Here is a 23,679-nt window from a genome sequence, read left to right on the forward strand (position 1 = left end):
TATGCGATCGGAATGTTACTGAGGCTATACTATTCCATATACATTCGAACAGAGAGGTGTAACCACAGGGGCTTGCTATACGCAGTCAGACTGAAAGCTACACTATACCATATATATATTTGCACAGGAAAATGTTCAGCCCAACTAATATGAAACACAAACTTTTCGTGTTATATACCAGTCGAGCTGCATATTTGATAGTTGGAACAAGCCTCTGTGGTGTCATAAAAAAGCTCGCCTTGCATGCAAATTTGCTTAGTTTGCTTGTTGTTGCAAAGTATCGGTCTGCTGCAGACTGGTGTCATAAATTAATATTATACTAAAGGGAACGACAATCGTGTGTGACGAACTATTCTTTTATGTATCTTCAAAAATCGTTGTCGTCACTATCCCCTGCATAATATACACCTGAGCATGAGTAAACTAAGAAAATTTTAACTAATGTAGTTTTCCAGTTTTTGATGATTACGTCTATGTAATAGAAATGGCAACAAGGGAAATAGTTACCTTACAGATTGGACATTACTCCAACTTCGTTGGAACACATTTATGGAATATTCAGGTAATATCTAAACATTTCTATTTTTAACCTCAACGACAACATTGAAAACAAGTCCTACATGTACTTCTGTTTGTAGTGTATCCTCATAACAGTAAAATAGAAATTGACCATTGACCTCAAATCAAAGAGTATATCAGCCCATCTCTGACTAGAAGTATATAAGAAGATTTTTTGCACATGTTTTACATAGACCTGTAATAAAGGTTTATCATTAATCTTTCGACAAAATTATATGGCCTCAATTTCACAATCATTTTCCCTCTGACTACAGACAAACCTGTGTATATAGAAGAAATTTAAGGAGTTAGCATCCCCTAGATATGAGAAAATTGCATTCATTTTATGTAAAATTATATATAAAAAAAAGACAACTGGCCTGACTTTTGCTGTTTTATTGTTATCAATTATGCAGAGACAGTGAAAATAAAGTCTGGATAATGCTTTGAGATGTTCCCTATGTATTAAAGATAAATTCTATTCACATTAGCATGATGGTCAATAGAAGGACAATAGCCACCTCTACTATTTAACTGTTAAATTGAGTGGACCACATCAAGTGAATCTCAGGTGTTTTTTATTTTATTTTTGTACTCTATGCAGAATTGAAAAAAAATAACCCTGCAAAAGTCAGGTCTGTTTTTTTTTCATATAATTTTACATAACTTGAAGTAACTTTTTTCATATCCAGGGGATGCTATGCCTTAAAAATTTTCTAGATACACAGGTTTGTCTGTAATCAGTGGGAAACTAGTGGTATAATTGAGGCCATATTTGTCAAAAGGTAATAATGAACCTTAAAGAGATTTGCTACTAACTGAAATCTCATATTCTACCACTTCTATATTCTCCTAACCAACTTCAACATGCTGAAGGTACTGTCACTTTTCTCTGTGAATGATATTTATAAAATTTCCCTTGTGAATTTGAAAAGTAACAATAGGAATGAATTTAAAAGAGTAATCAAGGGAACCTAGGTAATAGCGTTAATCAAAAGAGTGTAATCCAGGGACAAAGACTAGACATGGAAAACAGACATACACAACAAAGAACATAAAGTAACTAAAATCATACATACAAAGTAACAAAAGCAAATGAGCAACTCACACTCTACTAAAAACTGGGAGCATGGACCAGGTGCACGGGTATGGTAAGCGTCCACTGCTTTTCTAGAAACACCCGCCGAGTTGCTCATAAAAAGTCAAGTCCGGGGTAGACTAACAAGGAAAGGAAAACTATGACCCGTTGAATAAATCAGTTTTCATTGTGCAGATGGATACACCATGACGATTCACGAGTTCATGATGACAACCATAAAACTTCTGTAGTGATGACTTCAATCTTGTAGCAACATAACCCTGTTCCAGAAGCCTATTTGTTGAGTTCTAGCACGATACAAAAAGTCTTTGTAGTTTCGGCAAGCTCTGGCATAACGTATGAGTTGTGATATGAACACTCTATAAAAATGAACAATAAAATTGAGTTTAAAACTGTACATGTACATAAGTACAAATGTAGATGTTTCACTGTAAGTGTAAGTTGAAATGACTGTTTGAATGACTTGACTGGGTCACTTATAACAATGTTTACACTGTTCCATAATTTGGTGGTTCTTTGAAAAAAAGGTTGTTGTCTGATTTGTACCCGACGCTGAGGAATTTAAAAGGATAATGAGTGTATGTTTCGGGACTGTCTGAGAGGTTGACTTAACCAGTTTGTTTTAGGGATGGTAATTAGTGAATAGATGATTTTATATAACATTATTAATCTTGTATCTGATCTTCTATGACCTAGGCTTCTCAAATTTAGATGTTGTATCATGTTTAAGACAATAGAAGTATTGTGGTACCTGTTTGTCACCAACCTAGCTGCATGCCTTTGAATCATTTCTATTGCGTTTATGTCATCTGCAGTGTATGGATCCCATGTAGAGTAGGCATATTCCAGTAATGAGCTGACTAGTGATTTATATGCCTGCTCCTTTACTTTGGTGAAACTGATGTTTAAAATTTCTTTTAAGAAAGCTTAATGTATTGGTGGCTTTATTGCATGTTGTTCACGTGACTCTGCCATTTAAGGTCAGATTGGATCATAATGCAAAGGTATTTACTTTTATCAACATATTCTAGTGCATGGCCATGTAATGTGTAGGTATATTTAGAAGAGTTTTTGTTACTAGAAATCGAGAGGGCATTACATTTGTCAGGGTGGAATGCCATGTGCCATTTTTGCTCCCATTCTCCTTGTTCATCTAAGTTTGCAGTCACTGTTAATTTTAACTGCTAGATAGGCAATGGTGTCATTGGCAAATAAACAAATTGTGGAATTTAGGTCTACTGGAATATTATCACTATAAAAGAAAAACAGACTGTGTCCAAGAACAGAACCTTGGGGTATCCCTGACTGACCATCAACATAGCCGAAATGTTACACCTTCGAGGACAACTGCTTGATTACATTAATTAAGATAGGAAGCTATGTATCTGTTTATTAATTTTGCCTGGTATACCATAGTTTTTAAGTTTGAGAGTGAGTAGATTGTGACTGACTTTATCAAATGCCTTACTGAAATCCATGATTAATACATCTGTCAGAAAAGAATTTTCAAGGTTTTTAATTACATCATCAAAAACTTCTTAAAGTTGTGTTTCACAAGATCTTTTGTCGCTGAAAGCCGTGTTGAAGTGGATATAGAATATTAACACATGGTGGGGAATGAGATCTTGTACTTACTTAATCAACAATAATAACTTTAAATGATCACAACTAATAAGGTATTACAATTATTGAAATTAAACCTTCAGTATCCCATTCTACAATATCTTAGCTTAGTTATCTACCCCATTGATTTTTACAAAAATGAAAATAATTCAAAATTAAATTCATTATTGTCACATAAACCTATGACAAATTTTTCGTTTTTAAAGATAATTAGACAAAATCTTCAGTTTCCCATTTTTACATCTTCTTGGTGTCTGTTACAATCATTTCATATCCTTTTATCAAAATGGAAAAAGTAGTTTAATAAATAAATAGAAAGGTCAGGGAATCTTATTCTCTGTCATGTGACAATTTATCGATTAACTGACTAATTAACAAGTTAAATATCTCTTTAATTATAGGTCTCTGATACAAACTGTACATGTACACATGTAAAAATGTATATACATGAATGTGGAAATCTGAAAACGTGACAGTACATTTTAGATAAAATACTGTAATTTTGAAAAAAAAATAAGGTAATTAAATATATTTTATTGGACAGAGCAAAACAATTTTGCCAACGATATGATTATTAATCATTTTGAATGTACAGCTTAAGAAAGTTATATATTATTTTTTGTTGTCTCATTTGAAATAGATGACTTCCATATTCACTTCCATTTTGGAATAGTTCTTTAATTATATTGTCAACACTTACAAGTGTAAAATCAGTGACATAAGGTCACATTACAATGGGAGTCGAGGGAACAAATACTTGAATCAATCACTACAGAGAATGTTTAAATGATGTATACATTTGTATACAGTAATGTATCATGGAAGCATTTCAGATATTTTTATATTAAGAGACACATTTCCAAACAACTATGATTGTTTTTACAGCCTTCATATCCAATACCCTTTCTGTGTCTAAAACTGTAAACCAGTTTCCATCAGATTTAACTTAAGGAGCGAACTTGACAGATATCTATTATGAATTTGAGTTATATTCTTTATTTATTTTGATGGTATTAATAATAAGATAGTACTGTTTATGGTGATTAACCACATTCCATGCTTTAGTATGGTTAGGAATACATTTTATAATTAAGAGAATTAAGATATAACTATTGTATTTTTTCTGTCTATGAAGAAGTAACCTATGTCTGAATCATGTGGTACTTATACATACTAAATAAATCATGTTATTTTCTAGTGTGCACCACAGTTATTCCTTATAAATAAATTAATTTTAGTATCAAAATTTAACTGCTAAAAAGTTAATGATAATATCACAATCACATTACAAAATTTGGTCTGTGAAATGATGGACACATTTTTTTATCCAATCGGAAACCATGCTAACTCTGAAATTAAATTATTTGTATATAAAGTGTACCTTAAGGAGGTAGACTTAGGGTAAGGGACATAACTCTTGAAATCAGTGATATGTTTGTTTCATATTCAATTTTATTAGATCCTATCAACCTTTCAATTGAAACAGAATGAAATCAGTCTAAGTTACTTTGATGCTTACATGTGGTTGATGTAAAACGGTGAATACAAACATTCTATTGATTTGAAAGAGTTGTGTCCCTTATCCTAGGTCTACCTCCTTAAATACACCTAAGCTGTGCTGGTGAATTTTTAGGATCGGTTTTATTGTTGGACTACTAATGTGGGTCTCATGTAAAAACGTTTAAGTGATCTGTATATAAGTGAAACATGGTTATAAAAATACATGTACAAATGTATGTCTTGTGATTTAAAGTTCTATTTCCATTGCAGGAATCATCATTTAATTATGACCCAGCCAAAGCACACGAAGACAAAGAAATTAATCATGACATATTATGGAGAGAAGGGCATACTCCTAAGGTTAAGTTTCATAAAACACTAACAGTAAACCCAATTCTGTGATTTCAAACTACATGTACATGTACACATTGTAGCCTAATGATCTATAAAAGTAAAAATTAAAAAAAGAAACTAATCTGTACATAATACCAATCAAACATGTAAGGACTTGTTGAACCTTACAATGTTTAACTCTTTGATACACTACTGTCAACACAAATTTTAATTTCTCTACTCTCCATTGTGGAGATATTATAAGTGGAGTCACAGTGTCTCCACAGTCCACAGTGGAGATGTTATAAGTAGAGTCACAGTGTCCCCTCACCACAGTGGAGATGTTATAAGTAGAGTCACAGTGTCCCCTCACCACAGTGGAGATATTATAAGTGGAGTCACAGTGTCACCTCTCTCCACAGTGGAGATATTTTATGAGTGGAGTCACAGTGTCTCTTTTCTCCACTGTGGAGATATTATAAGTGGAGTCACAGTGTCTCTTTTCTCCACAGTGGTTTCACTATTTCAAAATTGTGTGTAGTTTACTAATCCTGTCTTTATACCAAAGTTTATTTGATTGTTCTAGCAGTTCTATTAGTATAACTTTGAACAGGAGTTTGTTGTGCATGAAATACTTAATCTGTTTCAGGGAGAAACAACCTACACACCTAGACTTATTGCTTTTGATTTAAAGGGAAGCTTAAAAACTTTGAAGCAAGAAGGAACTTTGTATGATATTAGTACTCAAGAAGAAGTCAAATGGTAGATATACTGTATAAAAATAAATTGCATTGCATTTACATGTGTAAAAAGGAGAAATGAGACATGTAGTTTCACGAACATTTATTTTGTGTATTTGGGTTACAAGATCTGAATTCTTGTGGTCAGTTCAGCTAAAAGACTTACAAACCAATGGTTTCTAGAAATAGGATTTAGGAACATTTGATAAAATGCCAGAATCTTTACTGTATATTGGTATATGACCAGGGTAAATATATATTTTACATATCAGATTGTGTATGAACAGTGCTTCACTCAACGAACATCTGTTCAGTTGTAACCTTGTAAAGTCCCCTAATTGCACCTGTGGTCATGTCAAATCAACTCCCCATTTTTGCTCTTTTGTCCCAAACAAACTTTATTACAAAATGAAGTCATATTTTCTATGGCACTTGATGTACCTATTACTGTAAACATATTGTTGTATGGCTCTAAATGCTGTATACAATGTAAGTACCTTCTTGCAAGTTTACTCTTAAGGACACTTAGCTAATTGTATAAGCTATTTAACTTCTTTCCAAGTCCTACCATTAGTTTTGTATGTAAATGTGGTAATATTGTATTTGCTTGTGCTTATATACTTGAAAAATGTTTTAACTATTGATTTTCACAGTGAACAGAACAGCGAAAAAAGGTACCAGCAAAATTGATTTTTTACACTTTATAACGCAAATCATTTTTTAAACAGCCAAAATTACTACCCATGAATATGTTCATTTGACAGGATCTGCAAAAATTAGCACCCATGAAAATTAATACATTTGCAGTAACCCAATAGTTGATTTCACATAAAGTCTTAAGTATTTAGTTGTTTGTAAATCATGACATCTAAACAGAAAATAGCTTTGCGACATCATAATTATTGTTTTAATTTTACGCTTACGATACTTTGCAAAATTTACTGCTGGTCTATACACCATTTAATTAATAAAAGTCCTAGCTTGTTCAGACTTAAGGAAATCAAAGTTATAAATCAAGTTTTACATGTATGTATTCCTGGTACCTATATTACTAACACAAGCTTACTGTAAGGGAATAGTGAAAAAATTAAAAACAACCAGACGAACAATAGCAACTTATAATGTGAAAATTCAAATACTGCATGACCTATTGGATATAAATATGCAACATGGACTCCACTAATGACTCTGGAATCTTACCTTTGGTTTAGTAAGAGTATTATAAAGATGATTATTTTCAGGGGAGGAGATGTAAATTTACACCAATCAGTACCAGAAGTAAAGAACCAGTATCTTAATGATCTATATGATCAGGTATGATGTATGCTTAAATTTTTTTATGCCACCTACTTGAAAAGGGGAAGATATATAGGAACGAGCTGTTCACCCATTAGTGTGCCTGTCACCAGTTCTATTCCACAACTTCTCTCGAATGGATGAGTGGAATTTGATGATATTTTCACACAATTCTTAATACATTATGCCATTGTGCACCTCATACATTTTTGTATATGTTGTATTTTGTTTTTTTTTCTATCTGAATGACTGTGACACATGGACTTTGTCATTGGTTGACCAGAAGGTACAATCTTCTAATTCACAACTCCTCTAAAACTGCTGAATGGAATTCAATTAAAAAGTTCACACATTCTTTATCACATGATGCCATTGTGCACCTCCTATTTTGTTTTTCCATCTGAATGACTTTTGGGGTTTCTTTTCATTTGTTCTCTATGTGAGAGAGCAGGTTTCATTTTGTTAGCAATGCTTATAGTTTTTTCTAGTTTAGTAATCCAAGTGCTTTCGTTACCTCAGAAAGATCGGTGGGAAAATGGTGGACTTGTCAATATTTTTTCTTAATTGATCAACTAATAAATGTATGAAGATTCTCTGAGTTACTTCAATTAATTTGTATATGCAATGGTACTGCACATGTACCATTAATTCAATTATGCAATCAACTAATCAGTTACTGGTAGATCAGAGTCACAGGTGGCTGCACATCAGCTAAAATTGACACACACCTGTCAATTAATTTCCAATAACAATTAGGAGACTGGTAGACTGGATGTTTATACATTAACAAAACCACACAGACTGTAATTTATAAGGGTTGACAATTTTTTATATCCGATATAGGAAAATTGTCGTCGATCATTTGCAAAATTTGTCGGTCAATGACCGGCATTTTTGGCTGTTTCTGGGTCCATGGTATGTGTATACATTTGTCCACCCATCTGTGTCCTAAGTCTGAAATATTTTAATTATTTTTTACCACTTTACAAAAGTGTATTTTTCTCATGCAGTAATGAATAAACAATTTATTGTATGTATGAAATTAATGTCCATATCATAAGTGCATGTTGTTTATGACCTTAAATGGGATGAACCAGTAACGTCGTTGATATTCCTTCTATTTAGCAATTTAATATCTGTTTTATAGTACATTTGGTCTGAGAAAATTACAGAAATATGAAGCATATAACATACTACTCAGCACATGGATGTTTTGTTTATATGTCCCTCCACATGACCATTCAGCCCCTCCTTAAAAAAGTTTTATTAACACATACACTATATACACAAAATTCTGTGGAACTTCAAAGGCAAATATTAACTGTGTTCAAAACATCCCAAATGTGTTTAAGTATAACCTTTGATTTGACCAGTGAATTACATGCACATTTTTTTGTATATGGTGGTCAAGATCTGAATAATTATCATTGTCTCTGTAAGTCACTCCAGAACAATGCAGTTTACACATCTGTTATTCACAACTCCCATGCAGTTTCATTTAAGACCCATGAGTTGTCTTGGGCTTTATCCTTGACATATTTCAGTTCCTATCCTCCTTACCTGTGATTTGATCTCGGACAAATGACAAAAGCAGGTGAAAAGCTTAGGATGGACAAAAAACATATGACGAGTAATGGGCATGTGGTGTGATAACCTTAAGTTGTTACTCATTGAATTTTTTTTAGAATTTTAGAGTGAATTAATGTACATCATATATTCTATTTAAGGATCATCAGATCACAGAGAAGGATGAAGAATTTGGAAAAGTCCAAGAAGAGTCTACAGGTACTACTTGTGTAAAAACAGCCAATAGTACCACACAGTATAGTCTTATGTTGATTTATATGTAAATGCTATGATTTTAAACTACATGTACACATAACATAGCCTTTTAATTTTAAGAATGAAAAAAAAAACAAATGAAATTAATTTATACATAATACCAAACAAACATGTAAGCTGACTAAGACTTGTCACATTTTTCTTTGTCTTATAGAAGCTGGTTGTATTTGAAATACTTGATCAGTTCTTGTTATTTATACTAAGAAATATAATGGTTATATCTTGCTTCACTCACATGTAAGTGAAATGAATCTGGATTCTAGCGGAAATCAAATGAATGTAGTCCAAAGTCAAAAAGACCAGACAGGGAAAACAGACACACACAACAAAGAACATAAAATAAATAAAATAATGCATACAAAGTAAATGAGCAACTCAAACTCCATTGAAAACTGGGAGATAAATTGTATTAGGTATGATTCTCACTTTTTTGACATTGTAGACAATAAAATTTGTAGAAAAAAATGCACCTTGTGGTAGGAATTTAGGTGGCTTTGAGAAAAAACAATGTAGCTTTCAGTTATTATACGATGAACAGTGACATTCTCCTACCTTCATGTGTACCCATGGAGGAAAAATTAACTAAAACTGGGAAGCTACTTTGTTACAATAGTGCCTAACTCTATGTCATCTATATTATGTTTGCATGAAAACGAAGTTGCATGTACTATCAAAGTGAGAAAATTTGCATATACATGTGAATAATGAGTATGATATTTTAATGCATTTTTTAATTAATCTACAGAAGAAATATCAAAAAGCCAATTAAAGGAAGAAGAAATATTTGGGAAAAAGTTCTATGATTTAGATGATTCTGTATCAGTGTGGTCAGATTTTCTCAAAATCTATCTTCATCCTAAATCAGTTCACATCATCAATGAATACTTCCGAAACAGGTAAGGTCAGATAAAACATTTATTTACTATTTTAAGGAAATCTGCAATAAAAACACAGTGTTTCATTGGAAGAAAATTTTGTAAAAATAGCACGGACAGGCTATGAGATCAAAATTTGTCCTATAGCCTGGAACAAAACTGGCATTCAATTATATTGTTTGAACAGCCATGGTGTGATGTGCCTTGATGAAGGTAATATCAGACAAAATTTCAAAGGGCTTGGCAGAAATTTTTATATAGTCTTGTGAAGCATAAAATGGAAAAATTAAAATATGCCAGTCAGTCAGACAGAAAATCTATTTGGATATGTCTGTGTTAGTGTTTTAAACGTGTAACATATATATAGAGTTTGAGAATCATATTCGCCAGGTTCTCATTTTCCCAACCCTCTTTTTTGGTTTAAAATACTATTTTTTTCTTCCAAATAAGGGCTGAACTATGTATCAGCACTAATTGATGTGATTATAATTTCTCAATTTGATTAAAGCTGCATTAGCTGCCAAATTTGTTCAGTTTTGATTCTACCGAAATTTGCTGATAAAATGAAATAAGTTTGTTGTAATGCAATTGAAGCAATAAATGTCCATAATACCTACAGAATATTGTAAAAACAATGTTTTCTCAATCAAAGAAGATCGATAAAATATAATTATTTTTCGCCATTACTTCAGAAGATTGCCGGCAGGACATTAACCCGGGTTAAAAATACTTTAACCTTGGTAAAAATATAACAATAAAGGATACACAGGTAAGCATGTGTCTTGTTTACATTACATTTCATCTATTTCTTGATTAGTTTTCAAATGAACAATGACAGTTACTGACCATTTTTGTGCCACATTATATCACAATACGTAAATTTCAAAAGGATTTTTGCATTATATTCGAACTTTTTTCTTTTACGGTTTGAGTCCGACAGTCTTTTTTGCCATTGATTAACCACTTTTGCTTTGCAATCAGATTTGTTTTTTAAAAAAAGTGACCCTTACAGCACATGCGTGGATTAAGGTCACCAGAAGTCACATGCATAGGAATTTATCTAGGTCGATTTTTTGTCTTGCAAGACAATAAATATATAGACACCTATTTCATGTATTTAACACATTTTATTTGTGGATATCGAATGAAATTATATAGGAAAAGTGCAATTTAGAAGAATTAAGGCATATTTCAAGAGAATTTTTTTTTTCGAAAATGACAGCTAATGCAGCTTTAAATGATAGAATTAAATATTTGTTTTCATAGTTTTTCATAGTTTGATTTATAAAAAATAATGTCAGAGCTTGTCTTGTGATTTTAAGGCCAGATTATATCCTTGAATTATTCTTTTTTTTTTCATTTAAATTTGGAGTTGTGTGAAAGAATTGCTTTTTGTAAGATTCATATGACAAGTTTTTTTTATTCATTTACTGTCAAAGTAGAGCATTTTGTTTGAAATGAATATGTGGTGGAAATAGGTTGCCCTAGCAAAGTAGAAATGCTAATATGCTTACATCTTTGCCCATGTGCACTTCTAAATATCTATTATCTATGAACAGTCGAACTATTGGGTAATGTTTATTAATTATTTAGCTTCATTAAATCAGTAAAAAAATATAAGTTCCCAGGAAAGCATATTCAGTAAATCTTCAAAAATATGGTTTAAAGTTGCAAAAGTTATCTCCTGACTTTATATGTGGTACTTATAACTGTAGAGCACCTTCATGCATACTCGTTTATTATTTTCTATTTTTCACAGTGAGATAGACAAGTTTGATATATATGGTTGTGGCCAGTCTGTACTGTCAAACTATGAAGCTAGATCAGAGATCGAGGATCGGATCCATTTTTTTACAGAGGAGTGTGACAGTCTGCAGGTACTCAATACCTATTATGTTAAAATAATGGAATTTTGTGTACATGAGAATTATCAGGCAAAATAAACTAAAAGCATTCATTTAAGAAAAAAATCAAGAAAGGGTATACTCACACTCAAGGAGAAGGTGGTACATTGAAATAACCTTGTCAGTATATCTGAATTTTACTCCAATTATCTCAACTGTCATTAGATGTGGATATATAGATGAGGCATATGTCATATGAGCAATAGAAACCTTGATGAAAACTTAAGATAATCCTCTTTGAATAGGCTCCTAAATTTTGCTGTAATGGACCTACCAAACTAAGATGATCATAATAAAGGCTAATTACTCTATTCTAGTAACTATATGAGCTGATTGTCACTAAGGTTGGTTTACTGTATACTTTCAGGGTTTCCATATATTACTAGATAGTAATGATGGGTTTGGTGGACTTGGAGCTGCCCTTTTAGAATACCTTAATGATGAATTTGATTCAAAGTCATTTATGACCTTTGGATTGAACCCATCTGTTGTTCCTGATAGTGTAGGTTTTTTTCTGTGTTGTGTTAATTTAATAAATGGTTGTTTGCTCTTTGAACATATAGTCCAGTCAATATAGCAGAATTTTGCCTTTAATCTAAACAAATTGCAGCAGAAGATATTTAAGTTCTAAATTATGGCATTATGACTAAAATAAGAACAGAAAAAAGTCTTAACTAAATCTAAACTGCAGAAACCTCAAAATAAGCATTTCAATTACCATTGGAAAGAGGAGATAATTCTGTCAAAGTGGCTGAAATAACAATAAAATTTGATACAAAATCATAAATTAGTTTTTATATGATAAATGAAATGTGGCAGTAAAAGACGTTTTAGCATTTATAAGAGGACCATCAACAACTCAAAAAGAGTTTTCATATTTTTAACCAAACAACAACTTCGAGTAAGAAATTAAAATGTAAACAATGTGTTTATTTTTTAGATAATGAAGTTCAAGAATTCCAATTTTTATGAAAATGATAATGTAAAAATTCTTTTTTTTTTGTTGTAAAAATGTTCTTTTAATAATGACAAAACTGACTGTAAATAGCTTGCAGAAATAAACTGAAAAACAGCATTTCTTTGTAATTAAAAATTTTCCAAATATTTTGAATATGACTATCCTAATTCAAAATATTACATATCATGTGCAGCTTAATATGGGAGATAGTCAATAAGGAAATGAAATCCATCTAAATATCATACTATGCATGCAATTGATAAAAAAAAATAAAAAATCTGACACTAGAAAAACATTTTTTTATAGAGTTATCTGCCCTTTCCAGTTTTAACTTCCATAGGATATTTGCAATGCACTATTTGAGGTTTCTGCTTATTAGATTTTATTTAACTTTTGGTGTGATTACTTAGGTCATAATGCTACACATTTTAATCAAAACATTTTCTGTTGCAATTTGTTTTAATTTAAAATTGTATTTTGACTGGACTAATATACAAGCTAAATACCTGTGCAAACCATCCAAAATTTACATTACAGGTGTGGTAATGACTTTTCAACCCTATTTGAAGTATCTAAAATGAGTTATATAATTTAAAATACCTTTAAAGTAATTCAATGTATCACTTACTGTCAGCTACTTGTGATGGTAAGATTAGCTATGTATGATTTTTTTTTGGCCTCTGCTATGTATTGATAGAAAGACTTGGTATTAGTTATTGTCTTTCTATATATCAGCTGTACTCCTCAAAATGTTGGTAGATTGTTTCTATATTTGGTCAGATGTATTGTTATGAAGAGTAGATGTGCATACTACTGTGCAATTTATCTCATCACATTTTGTATGTTATAGCAAGTAAACTTTTTTTCAACACTTGTCATCACAACATGATCTCGCTGACACATCTTCATTAAGCTGGTTGTGAAATTGATTTCATATTTCATCGGATGTATTGATATGAAGTGGTGATACGCATAGTACACTGTTATTTTTAAAATTATCAATGTTATTTTGTTGGACTTATATCATTAACACTTTAATATATATGGCAGTTCACTAGTAGCAAGAGACCTTTGCCTACATTAGTTGATCTTATATTGTGTTGAGTTCTATGATTTATATAAAAAAAATTCTAATTCTTCCACTTCATTTGTGCTTGTTAAAGAAAATCTTCCTTCTTCAAGTGTGAACATATCTATACTTCAAATAGCTAAAATTAGGCTAGCAAATAACAAAAATATCTAACAAAATGTAGATATTGATTGGCAGAATATCTTATATAGCACAATATTTGGCATATACATGTATTTTAGAATTTCAAAAATAAAATTTTCATTGCAAGCTGTTACTGTCATTGTTGTATGCCATCTGGAAAGTCCTACTTTTTTAAACTTTCTCAATACAGATTCCAAAGCTTTTATTTTTTCAACTATAGAAATAATTGTGATAATAAACAGTTTCCAAAACCCAACCCAATACAGTGTCATGATATTTTTACAGACTGCATATGACAGAGCCAACAGACTACTGAATTCCACCCTCACATACAGCCAGTGTAGTAATTATAGCTCACTGTTTACGCCACTATCTCTTGCTACAAGTCTATGGAAGAAGATGGGACCTGTTCTACAAATTCCTCATCTAGATTACAAGGTTTGCTTTAAAGGGGATCAATCTACACAGTGGTCATTTATCAATGTTTGATTGGTTTCTGTTATGTGGTTTGTTTCACTCTTACCGCAGGATTTTGTTCCATTATTGGTTGGCTTCAGATAATGAAACAGATGAACCAAAAGTAGATTTAGTGAATGTCAATTTGCACAGGTACATGTAAATGTTAAACAACCTGTTTCCATTTCTTTAAATGGTTGAAAGAAATGTTAATATTTAATTGTATTTTGATACGACATGCTAAGTCAATTATATTATACAGTCAAACTTCATTAAGTCAATTATATTATACAGTCAAACTTCATTAAGTCAAAAAGACAAGGCAAAAATGTTTGAGTTATACTAGGTTCGAGTCTTCTGAGATCGAGTATAATGCGGAAATTTATTGGTTTGTGATTGTTTCTGCTTTTTTAATGATTAACATCTGTTGCTTTGCTTGTACATACATGTATACATGTTCTTCACTTTATCAGAGTACTTCGTGGTGTCTTCTTGATTGTTTTGAAGGATAATTTTTATGTGTTGTGTATCAAATATGTTATAAATTCTGAACAACATCAAATGTTATGGGGGTAATTCTTAATTTTATTATTTTTTCTTCATTGAAAATGTCATTTCCTCATAATGGGTTCCTTTGAATAACTCAATGTAGGGAGTACCATTTAACCATGTGCACTACATTACAACAATTCAATTTCTGATTTACTTGTAAAGCGAAAAGGTGGTAGTAATAATACATCAATTACTATTGTCTGTTTTGCATGTAATTAAATGATAGGATATCATTCGAAAATTTACCCCATTTTTTTATCATTATCAAAATATTTGATAACATTGATGATCTTTATTCCAAGTGGTTTTTCAAATTTGTTTATTTTTTGCGACACAATACATTTTGTATAAACAGATACACAAATCAGGTCATAAATGTCTCAACGAGTAATTTCATTAGCCATACTAAATGTTGTAAAAACACACGTCAGTCATCATTTGTAATAAAGCAATCAGTTTTTCTTCTGATTTGTACCCTTCGAATTATCCCAGCTAATTAACTTCAAGACCTATCGAGAAGTCTGATTGATAACCTTGAGTTATCTGAGGTTTTGAAATCCAAGTAATAGTCATCAGAGGTAAAATTGTATTGGAGTAATGGAATTTTTGCCAGGACTGTCAAATTTGATCAAATTATCTGAGATTTCGACAAATAGAGGTTTGACTGTACATGTAAATCAATTTTGATCAATGCAAAACAAAATATTGAAAATGTTTTCAAGCTTTTATGATTAATGTTATTATGGGTTAAAATTTAACTTGCGCAAAAAAAGGATTAGACTTGTTTTCTAAGCAGATAACTAAACCTTTAATGATATTTGATTTCAGTCTGTACCTTATCATACCAGTAGTATCCTTGCTGCAGCCTTAGATACCATGTCTTTGGCCTACAGAAGTTATGACATGGACCTTAGAGATATAACAAATAACCTTAACATATTGGGTAAAAAGGTATGGACCTTAAAGATCTGACAAATACCTTTAAAATATTGGGTAAAAAGGTACGGACCTTAAAGATCTGACAAATACTATTAGCTTATTTTTCAAATTCAGAATAAGCTTGAAATTGTTTGCTATATTGACGGTTAAATTTGCCAAATAAAATAAATAAGTAGATTCTGAGCCCTTCCGGCCACTCAAAGAATGACAGAAATATAAAATTGGGGAAGGAATTTCAAAGTCAGGATTTATTCACATCATTTTCTAGTATTGAGATAATTTACCAAACAAATCTTTCATTTATTGTTGACTAAAACAATGTTTTTTCTCTGAAATTATTGTGGATGTGGATTTAGAACATATCTATACTTCTAATAGCTAAAATTAGGCTAGCAAATATAAATAAGAAATACAAAATAAAATCCTCCCCCCCCCATATTTTTTGGGTTGGATGAGAATCTAACATTTAAGTTTACTTGGCCTTATCAGTCACTACATGTACTAATATCTATATAATCAAACCAAATTTTCAATACTTGTAGCTAGATGTTTAAACTGAAGAAAAAAGACCCTTGTAAATGTGCTTGTCAGTTAACTTCTTGTTACATTTCATTACAGATGTCTGCTTTAAGCTGTTCCTTACCCTTCCCAGTGCAAGATAATGGTCACCTAGTCCAGTCTATTCTATCATTGGAAGATCGAGTACCCTGGACATCTCTTACACCCCATGTTTCTAGTCAATCCACACCATTCATGCAATCTGTAGTATTAAGAGGTCTTACAGAGTCCAATGTCAAAAGGTTTGGGTTAACATTATGTATAGAATTTATGATGATTTTAGGATATACCTAAGAAGGACAGAGCTATTTGTACAGAAATAACATTTGACTTATTGATGATGCACCAATATATTGTCATATGAAGTCTTGAACAATGGAAATATGTGATACTTGCTATAACATATGCTCCGAGTCCATGTTAAATGTTCTAATAATCACTCTCTGACTGCATACTTTATTTCCAAATATGTCACTTCCAACAGAAAAATTTTGAGCCATTCATGTATCAGAGGATCTATATATATAGGATGTCACTGACTGCATCATCCTTATTTGATCTGTTTCCAAAAATGCAGTAAGTGATTGTTCAGTTGAATCAGATTTTTGTATGCATGTATTAGCAGTTTGGTACTTTGGACATTGGCTTGTGTCAAATAATTAACTAGACATTTCAACTGAAAAGTCATAAATACTTTGCAGGTATTTTAGAATGGCAATTTTACAATCTGTACATATAGTTCTTATATTGGTCATTACATGGCAAGACCTGTATAAGCAAGACAGCAGAATTAAAAAAAAATCTTGTACCATATTGGCAATACATGAATACATTTTGATTCTGGGATTAATGTATGAAGAGGATTTATTTTATGATACACTGTAATCCTGTATCTTTGATTTGCAGCCCTAGATCTTACACTAAGATACCAGAAGTTTACAGTACTTGTTACACAGTAAATGATGTTCTACAGAAGTACCTAGAGAAAAGATTTCTATCATCTTTAAGGTATAAGTCTTTACGTAATGGCATATTGGTTTTTTTAATCATTTATTGTACTCCATAGTTCAGTTTAAAGAAGAAAGTGAAAACAGGGAATATGTCAAAAAGACAACAACCTTACAAGTCTTTGAAAAAATGAAATCTATTAGCCTCGCATGGAGTCTGCCTTTAATTGGCCTATGAAGCAACAAATATAGTAATACAATTGTACTTGTATGTTTAAGAATAATACTATGATAAACAGACTGTTTATTTATTTATATCAATATTTTCCTTATATTTTTACAAGTTTTTTTCCAGAATAATATAAATTGATGAACTTAGAATAATATTCAAAAATAGAATTACATTTATATTATGTGTTGTTTACAACCATTTAAACCAGATGTTTAGTTGTTAACGGTAATTTTTCTTATGAAAATATTTTATATTAATAACTAATTACTCTTAATTTCTTGTCACTTAATTAATAAAGAGATTTCCAAAGATTTTTTTTGTTTATTGTTTAAGTGCTGGTTGTGTGAGAAAAGCAGCTTGTAATGTATTACCTCCCTTTCCTCACATCTTCAGTAGGAATGTAGACAGTAATGGATTTATCTCCCCTGTCTTACGACATCACAGACAAGGTACATATATATATACAAAATGTTAAGTATTTTTTGGTTTGGTTATTTAGTATAGAACATAAATGTATTTAGAAGTTGTTTATCTTGAAAACCTTTTTGCAAATTGTCACAAGGGTCTACAAAAACATGTTTTTGTGGAGGAGGAGGTTTCAGGATTTATAACATGCAACTAATGATGAGGTCACTTACAATTCAAAGACAGGGCCAGCACACCAATATTTTTTCTTAATTCTAAGAATTTTGAAAAACTTTTTGATCCCACTGAGGTCCATAAAAAAAACTTTGGATTTGTCATCTTTTGATAAATTCAAATTAAAAAAATTCCTTTGATAGATGATCATGATGCAGAAGCCTGTTGCAATTCACACATTCACACAGTCACAAACCATAATTGGAAATAATTAAATCTGATCAAATTTGAATCATTTGATTATTTTTCAGGTGTAGATAAAATACCTGTGTTAACATCTCTACAGTCCAGTCCAGACATACAGAACCTTACTCACACTCTTTACACAGAGGGTTCTAAACTTAATATAAAGAAACATACCAGATACATTGAGGCAGGACTAGAAGAAGATAATTATCTGGAGATTTTACATGAGTTATCTGTTCTTGATGCTTGTTATACAAGTAAAAGTGAATGTCTATGATTTTCATTTCATGCTTCAGTCAAATGAGTTATCTGTGGTTTAGCAGACCACGTGGAGGTGTAGGTGGCTTCTAAGCTAGGAAAAACTAAAGGAATGGTATATAATCTGCACCAAAACAAAACAGGATACTGCCCTGATCAGTAACTGATTATAAAGATCTCTTGTATGTTGCATGTTACATTCAACTTATACCATGTGTACTTATAATATGTAATATCTAGCAAGGCAGATAATAAAAATAAACAATAATTTTAACTAGAATGAGCTATTAAAATCATCACACTTTATTTATATAACACACAACAAGATCCAAAAGCAATGACACTATCAAGGAAGCAAAAGTGACGCTATCAAGAGAAACAAAAGTATAACCACTACCAATATCAAAACAGATTTACCCTGAGTTAATAGACAACTAAAATATATAAGTAAATTAATCAGGAAAATTGTAAATGCTCAGCATTCATTGTAGAATTTTTTATTTCATCATATCTAACTCTGCCTGAAACATTGTTCTATTAACTTAAATTCTAACATTTATCATAAATAATTCAGAGTCAAGGCATGGTGTAATGAGTCCACATCAGACTGGTCAGCAACTTTCCAATAGGCCATCTTCAACTGTAAACAAATTTAAATAGCTGTTAACTCCTAAAATATTGTAACGGTTTAATACTACAAAGAATAATATAATTGAAATAGTCATACCTTGCAAGACCAAGAAACAGGAAACCATGGAAAGTGTAATATCATGGATAACATTCTCTCAAAATCATTTAAACCCTTATGTTGAAGTGATCATACAATATGTGGACAGCAGACAGACTGATGGACTAAAGTTTACCATAATATTTATCTAGTCTGTCTATTTTTGTTGTTGTATAATCCCTAGCAATGCAAAGCAATTTGGAGATTTTAAAATTGCAAAAATACTAGGCAACAGTGACTAACACCATGCATGTGCTCTTACACCTGCATTTCTCAACAGATTTTGATAAAAATGATACCAAAAATAACTACCATGAATCTACTGAACAAGATGATCAGCTAATATTGTGAGGGTAATCTCCCTTGAAAACTGAAATTTTCTTGAAAATTTGTTTGGAAATGTTCTCACACCTACTTTATCAACTTTGATAAAATTGTACTAGATGATGTTACCATGAACCTCTCTGTCAGTCTGTCATGTTAGAATATCAACAATAACCAGGTATTATTGTGACAGTTACCTCCCTTGAAATTGAAGTTCTCCAATTTTTTGTACCCACACTGGGGCTTATAATTTATCACATATTTGGATAAAATGTTTCTACTATAAACCTTTTAGACAAGTTATAAACAATCAGTAAATATTATTTTGATGACATGTTATATTCACCTTTTATAACATGGGATGGACAGTTGGTATGGAACAATTTTTTCCTTTTATAATATGGGATGGACAGTTGGTATGGAACAGTGTTCTTTTACTACATCTACAATATAATCAATCTGTCATTGATATGGGTGTATATCTTTGCTATGAACATTGTAAAATTCAATTTTAAGTCAACCATTTTTAGATGTAGTGCATCTTATATTTGTACAAACTAGGCAATGGTTTGTTATTTAAGTCACCAGCGGTGTTACCTTTTCAGCAATTTTTTCATCCTCCTTGTCAACTCCAAACATGAACACATTGCTCTCACCTCCAAACTGCTTACAGATATTCTCTAGACATTTTTCTTTACCTGACACAAATATATACATTTATTAATGTGTTGTTACAAAGATGAGAAAATACAATAAAATTTATATTCAGCTTTGCTTAGGTATTAGTTTGTGAATTTTGAAAGTTTTAACACATTTAATATTTATCAGGTAGACTTTTCATAGATGTGTGTCAAAAACAGTGGTAATGTTGATTAACACAATTTTATTCAAAGTTTTGCATGTTGATGTTCTGTACCATTTCTACTAACAATAAGTAACACAATGTTTATCATCCTCTCATTTATATTTTGAATAATTCACTTATACAATGCATAATAAGAAATGTATTAAAAAGTATTGTCAAAATGATAATAGTATATAACTAATTAAAATATCAGAAATGGTGAAAATAACTTGCTTATAAATTTTTTGCTTCAATATTTACTGTTTTCAGCTAGTGTAATCAAACAGAAAATTAAAAAAATATATATTTTATACTATTGAGTAACATGTCTATATACCAACTCACCAATGCCAGCAGTACTGTATATATTATCTATGGTGAATATCTGACCTAGATCCATCATTATTACATATGGTAAGGCTGGTATAAGATGACCTGTTGTAAGCAGAATGTTCACACAAGAAGATCTGAAAATTGGAATCACAATTGTGTTGACCTCTTGTATTTTTAAACTACATTTGTTTTAAATAAACTACACTAAACAAATTTTTGCTTACATAGAATTTCTGACAAAAATAAATAGAGTTGTTTATAATTGAAATATACAAATACTACTGGTATCCTATAAATGTGCATCCAGTAAATTCACATGGATAATTTCATTATGAAAGTTTATTTAAATACTGAACAATTTGAACTTATTCCAATGTATTTATACTACTGGTGAAAAACAAAAATATTTCTAAAACTTGCATATTGTAATTTTCTCCAATCTAAAAAAAAAACCCAAAAAAACGGGTATAATGTTATTTTTTAAAAAAATCAAAAGTTCTTAAAACTAAAACAATTTACCTAGCCTTAATAATTTGTAGGGCATTAGCAGCTTCTGTAAAGCATTTGTCTTTTAATGCATCTATGTTCTGTTTTATGACAAACCATTGTTGTTCTTTGTCCTCACTGATCAGATCTGTAAAGTAAAAGTTTTTATGGTATGATAACTTTATCAAAAACAGGCTACCCTTCCTTCATTTGTATTTCTGTCATCCATCCACATGCATTAATTTTTTTTTTTTTGTGAGATTAATGTAATGAAGCTCTCTCTCTCTGATTTTATTTTCTGATTTTTTTTTCTTTCTAACTTATGGGACAATATAACAAGCTACTCCCTCTGGTTGCAATTTATTGTAAATGACCCTTTTGTCTTGCTCACCTTCTAAATTTCCTTTACATTTTTTACAGAAAGTCTCTTTTGTTTTCCTGTTTAGTGTTACCAATTTATTGTAATTAGGTACATCTTCAACTGGAATGCTGTCTTGCAAGCTTGATCTGTTAGGAAAACAAAAAACTTTGTAAAGTACTCCTCAATTTTTTTTATTCTTTAAAATAAATATTTACAGGGCCTAGAAAAAAGCTGAAGTATAACTATTTGTATTTCTATTTTATATCATGTCCATGTTGTTACTGTATAATGATATATCATTAGTAATTTCAATTTAAAATAATTCTGCAGTTCAATCAGACTTATGTGCAGTTGTGTTGCTTCTTCTTCTAGTTTTTTTTATAGAATACTAATGTAAATGTACATGTAATTTGATTGTTTTGATATGGAATTTATTATGTAATGTTCCCATGTTTTGTTATATGATGTACATATAAACTGACCTTGTATCCTGTCCTGTGGCAATGTAAGGGTTGTCATAAATGTCTAGCATGGGAAAATTCTAAAAATAGTAACAAAACAAGTTATGATTGTCAACATAAACAAAAACAAGCATGTAATGCTACGTTAGACATAAATAAATAAATCCCACCATACTACTTACATAAAGGAACTGAGTAATCACACGATCTTGCTATTGTATGAAACCCTTAATACATTTTTATTAATGTCTAATATTTCTCATTTTTTCAGGGGTAGGTTAAGGTTATTATTAATTAAGCCCTTCTATTAATATTATAAAGTACTCAAACAGTCCAGTACCTTTAAATCTCTATAACTAAAATGGTTTTCAGCAATGTCCACCAGTAATGCATCAAGTTTTTCTCTAAATGTCTCCTATAAAAATACAAAATAGATGAAATGGTAACATTTTTTTTTTTTTTAATACAACCTAAATACAATCTATAACTAGTTTATAATCATATAAGGATTTATTCTTTGTCCTTTCCTCAAACTGAGCTACAAGTGCAAGCTTGTAAAACAAGGGTCATGCTAGTAAAGACAGTTAAAAATTGTATGTTGATTTCACAAACCACTGAAGTAAAATTTGTCATAAGATATAATGTTACAATGCCAAATGTGTTTTCTTTTATTACATCATAACTTACGACTTTTTTGTGAAATTGGCAAATTGCGTACAGTAATTTGCAACCACAGTATGAAGATTTAGGAATGTTTTACCCTATCATTTTCATCGCATGATTCCAACATCAGTGTTGTAAATATGTCCAAATTCCATATAAAGAGGACCTCTTTCTTGACTCCACCAGGTCTAGGGGTAAGAATTACAGGCTCTTCTGCTTCACTGAGTTTTCCATCTGGTTAAATAACAATGTTACATTTGTTATATTCTTCTTAGTCATTTTAAAAGTCCTTACATAAGTTTGTTAGCATCTGGGTGACTAAAATAGTTCCCATTCATTTGCTTAGTATTTCAACTATTTGCATCACTGAAAGCAGAACTGTAATTATAAAAGAAAGTTTTAAAATGAAAAAAAAAGTTAAACTTGTGTCTGCTAAACATCGCTAAGCATTATCCATTCACGATATAATTTTATCTACACTTATTTAATTTAGATAGCATAGCTTAAAGAAAGAAGCTCTTTCCCTTTGTGTTTATGCAAAGCCAAAAGGCAATATTTGGGTGGTCCAGGTATATCTCTAATGTACAAATCTAATTTTAATATTTTGTGACAATAAAAGCACTTAATGGTTTTGTTACCAATTTGATCAACGTCTTGAGTAGGATAAGCACATGTTATTCCCATTTCTAAAATTTACGGAAACCAAAGCGTGATTGGTAACAAGGGAAATAACCCTTGTTTCAATTGTTATTTCATCCCATGTCTAGTTCGT

At 31.0% G+C, this 23,679-nt stretch overlaps 2 protein-coding genes across 3 annotated transcripts; one reads left to right on the forward strand and one right to left on the reverse strand.

Annotated features, from left to right (window-relative positions):
- The first annotated feature begins 386 nt into the window (after positions 1 to 386).
- Positions 387 to 23,553, forward strand: LOC148622364 (protein misato homolog 1-like). The gene is made up of 14 exons (XM_088572219.1): positions 387 to 562; positions 5,051 to 5,140; positions 5,763 to 5,875; positions 7,095 to 7,167; positions 8,877 to 8,934; positions 9,737 to 9,887; positions 11,626 to 11,743; positions 12,138 to 12,272; positions 14,227 to 14,379; positions 15,778 to 15,900; positions 16,507 to 16,688; positions 17,353 to 17,454; positions 17,959 to 18,074; positions 18,516 to 23,553. The coding sequence occupies exons 1-14, from the start codon at positions 485 to 487 to the stop codon at positions 18,725 to 18,727; spliced, it is 1,704 nt and encodes a 567-aa protein (XP_088428345.1). The 5' UTR covers positions 387 to 484; the 3' UTR covers positions 18,728 to 23,553.
- Positions 18,991 to 23,640, reverse strand: LOC148622365 (protein phosphatase EYA1-like). Of its 2 annotated transcripts, none has more exons than XM_088572221.1 (9): positions 23,546 to 23,640; positions 23,005 to 23,141; positions 22,585 to 22,659; positions 22,266 to 22,324; positions 21,814 to 21,929; positions 21,456 to 21,570; positions 20,949 to 21,070; positions 20,106 to 20,202; positions 18,991 to 19,348 (listed from the first exon to the last, which is right to left on the reverse strand). In XM_088572221.1, exons 1-8 carry the CDS (start codon positions 23,589 to 23,591, stop codon positions 20,153 to 20,155), a joined length of 720 nt encoding a protein of 239 aa, XP_088428347.1. In that variant the 5' UTR covers positions 23,592 to 23,640; the 3' UTR covers positions 18,991 to 19,348; positions 20,106 to 20,152. The 2 variants fall into 2 exon arrangements, with proteins under 2 accessions (XP_088428347.1, XP_088428346.1); XM_088572220.1 differs by lacking the exon at positions 20,106 to 20,202 and adding an exon at positions 20,357 to 20,457.
- Between the last annotated feature and the right edge of the window lie 39 nt (positions 23,641 to 23,679).

The sequence above is a fragment of the Perna viridis genome, chromosome 3 (assembly GCF_037379345.1).
Source record: "Perna viridis isolate PV_CMFRI_1.1 ecotype Kerala chromosome 3, ASM3737934v1, whole genome shotgun sequence".
Taxonomy (NCBI): domain Eukaryota; kingdom Metazoa; phylum Mollusca; class Bivalvia; order Mytilida; family Mytilidae; genus Perna; species Perna viridis.

Excerpts from the sequence above, each read along its gene's own strand:
- LOC148622364 (XM_088572219.1), top strand. The coding sequence starts at position 485 with ATGGCAACAAGGGAAATAGTTACCTTACAGATTGGACATTACTCCAAC. Across the intron at positions 15,901-16,506 it reads TTAACATATTGGGTAAAAAG|ATGTCTGCTTTAAGCTGTTC; the intron begins GTATGGACCTTA and ends ATTTCATTACAG. Across the intron at positions 18,075-18,515 it reads CTTACGACATCACAGACAAG|GTGTAGATAAAATACCTGTG; the intron begins GTACATATATAT and ends ATTATTTTTCAG.
- LOC148622365 (XM_088572220.1), bottom strand. The coding sequence starts at position 23,591 with ATGGGAATAACATGTGCTTATCCTACTCAAGACGTTGATCAAATTG. Across the intron at positions 21,930-22,265 it reads GCCACAGGACAGGATACAAG|ATCAAGCTTGCAAGACAGCA; the intron begins GTCAGTTTATAT and ends TTTTCCTAACAG. Across the intron at positions 21,571-21,813 it reads ATGTAAAGGAAATTTAGAAG|ATCTGATCAGTGAGGACAAA; the intron begins GTGAGCAAGACA and ends TTTACTTTACAG.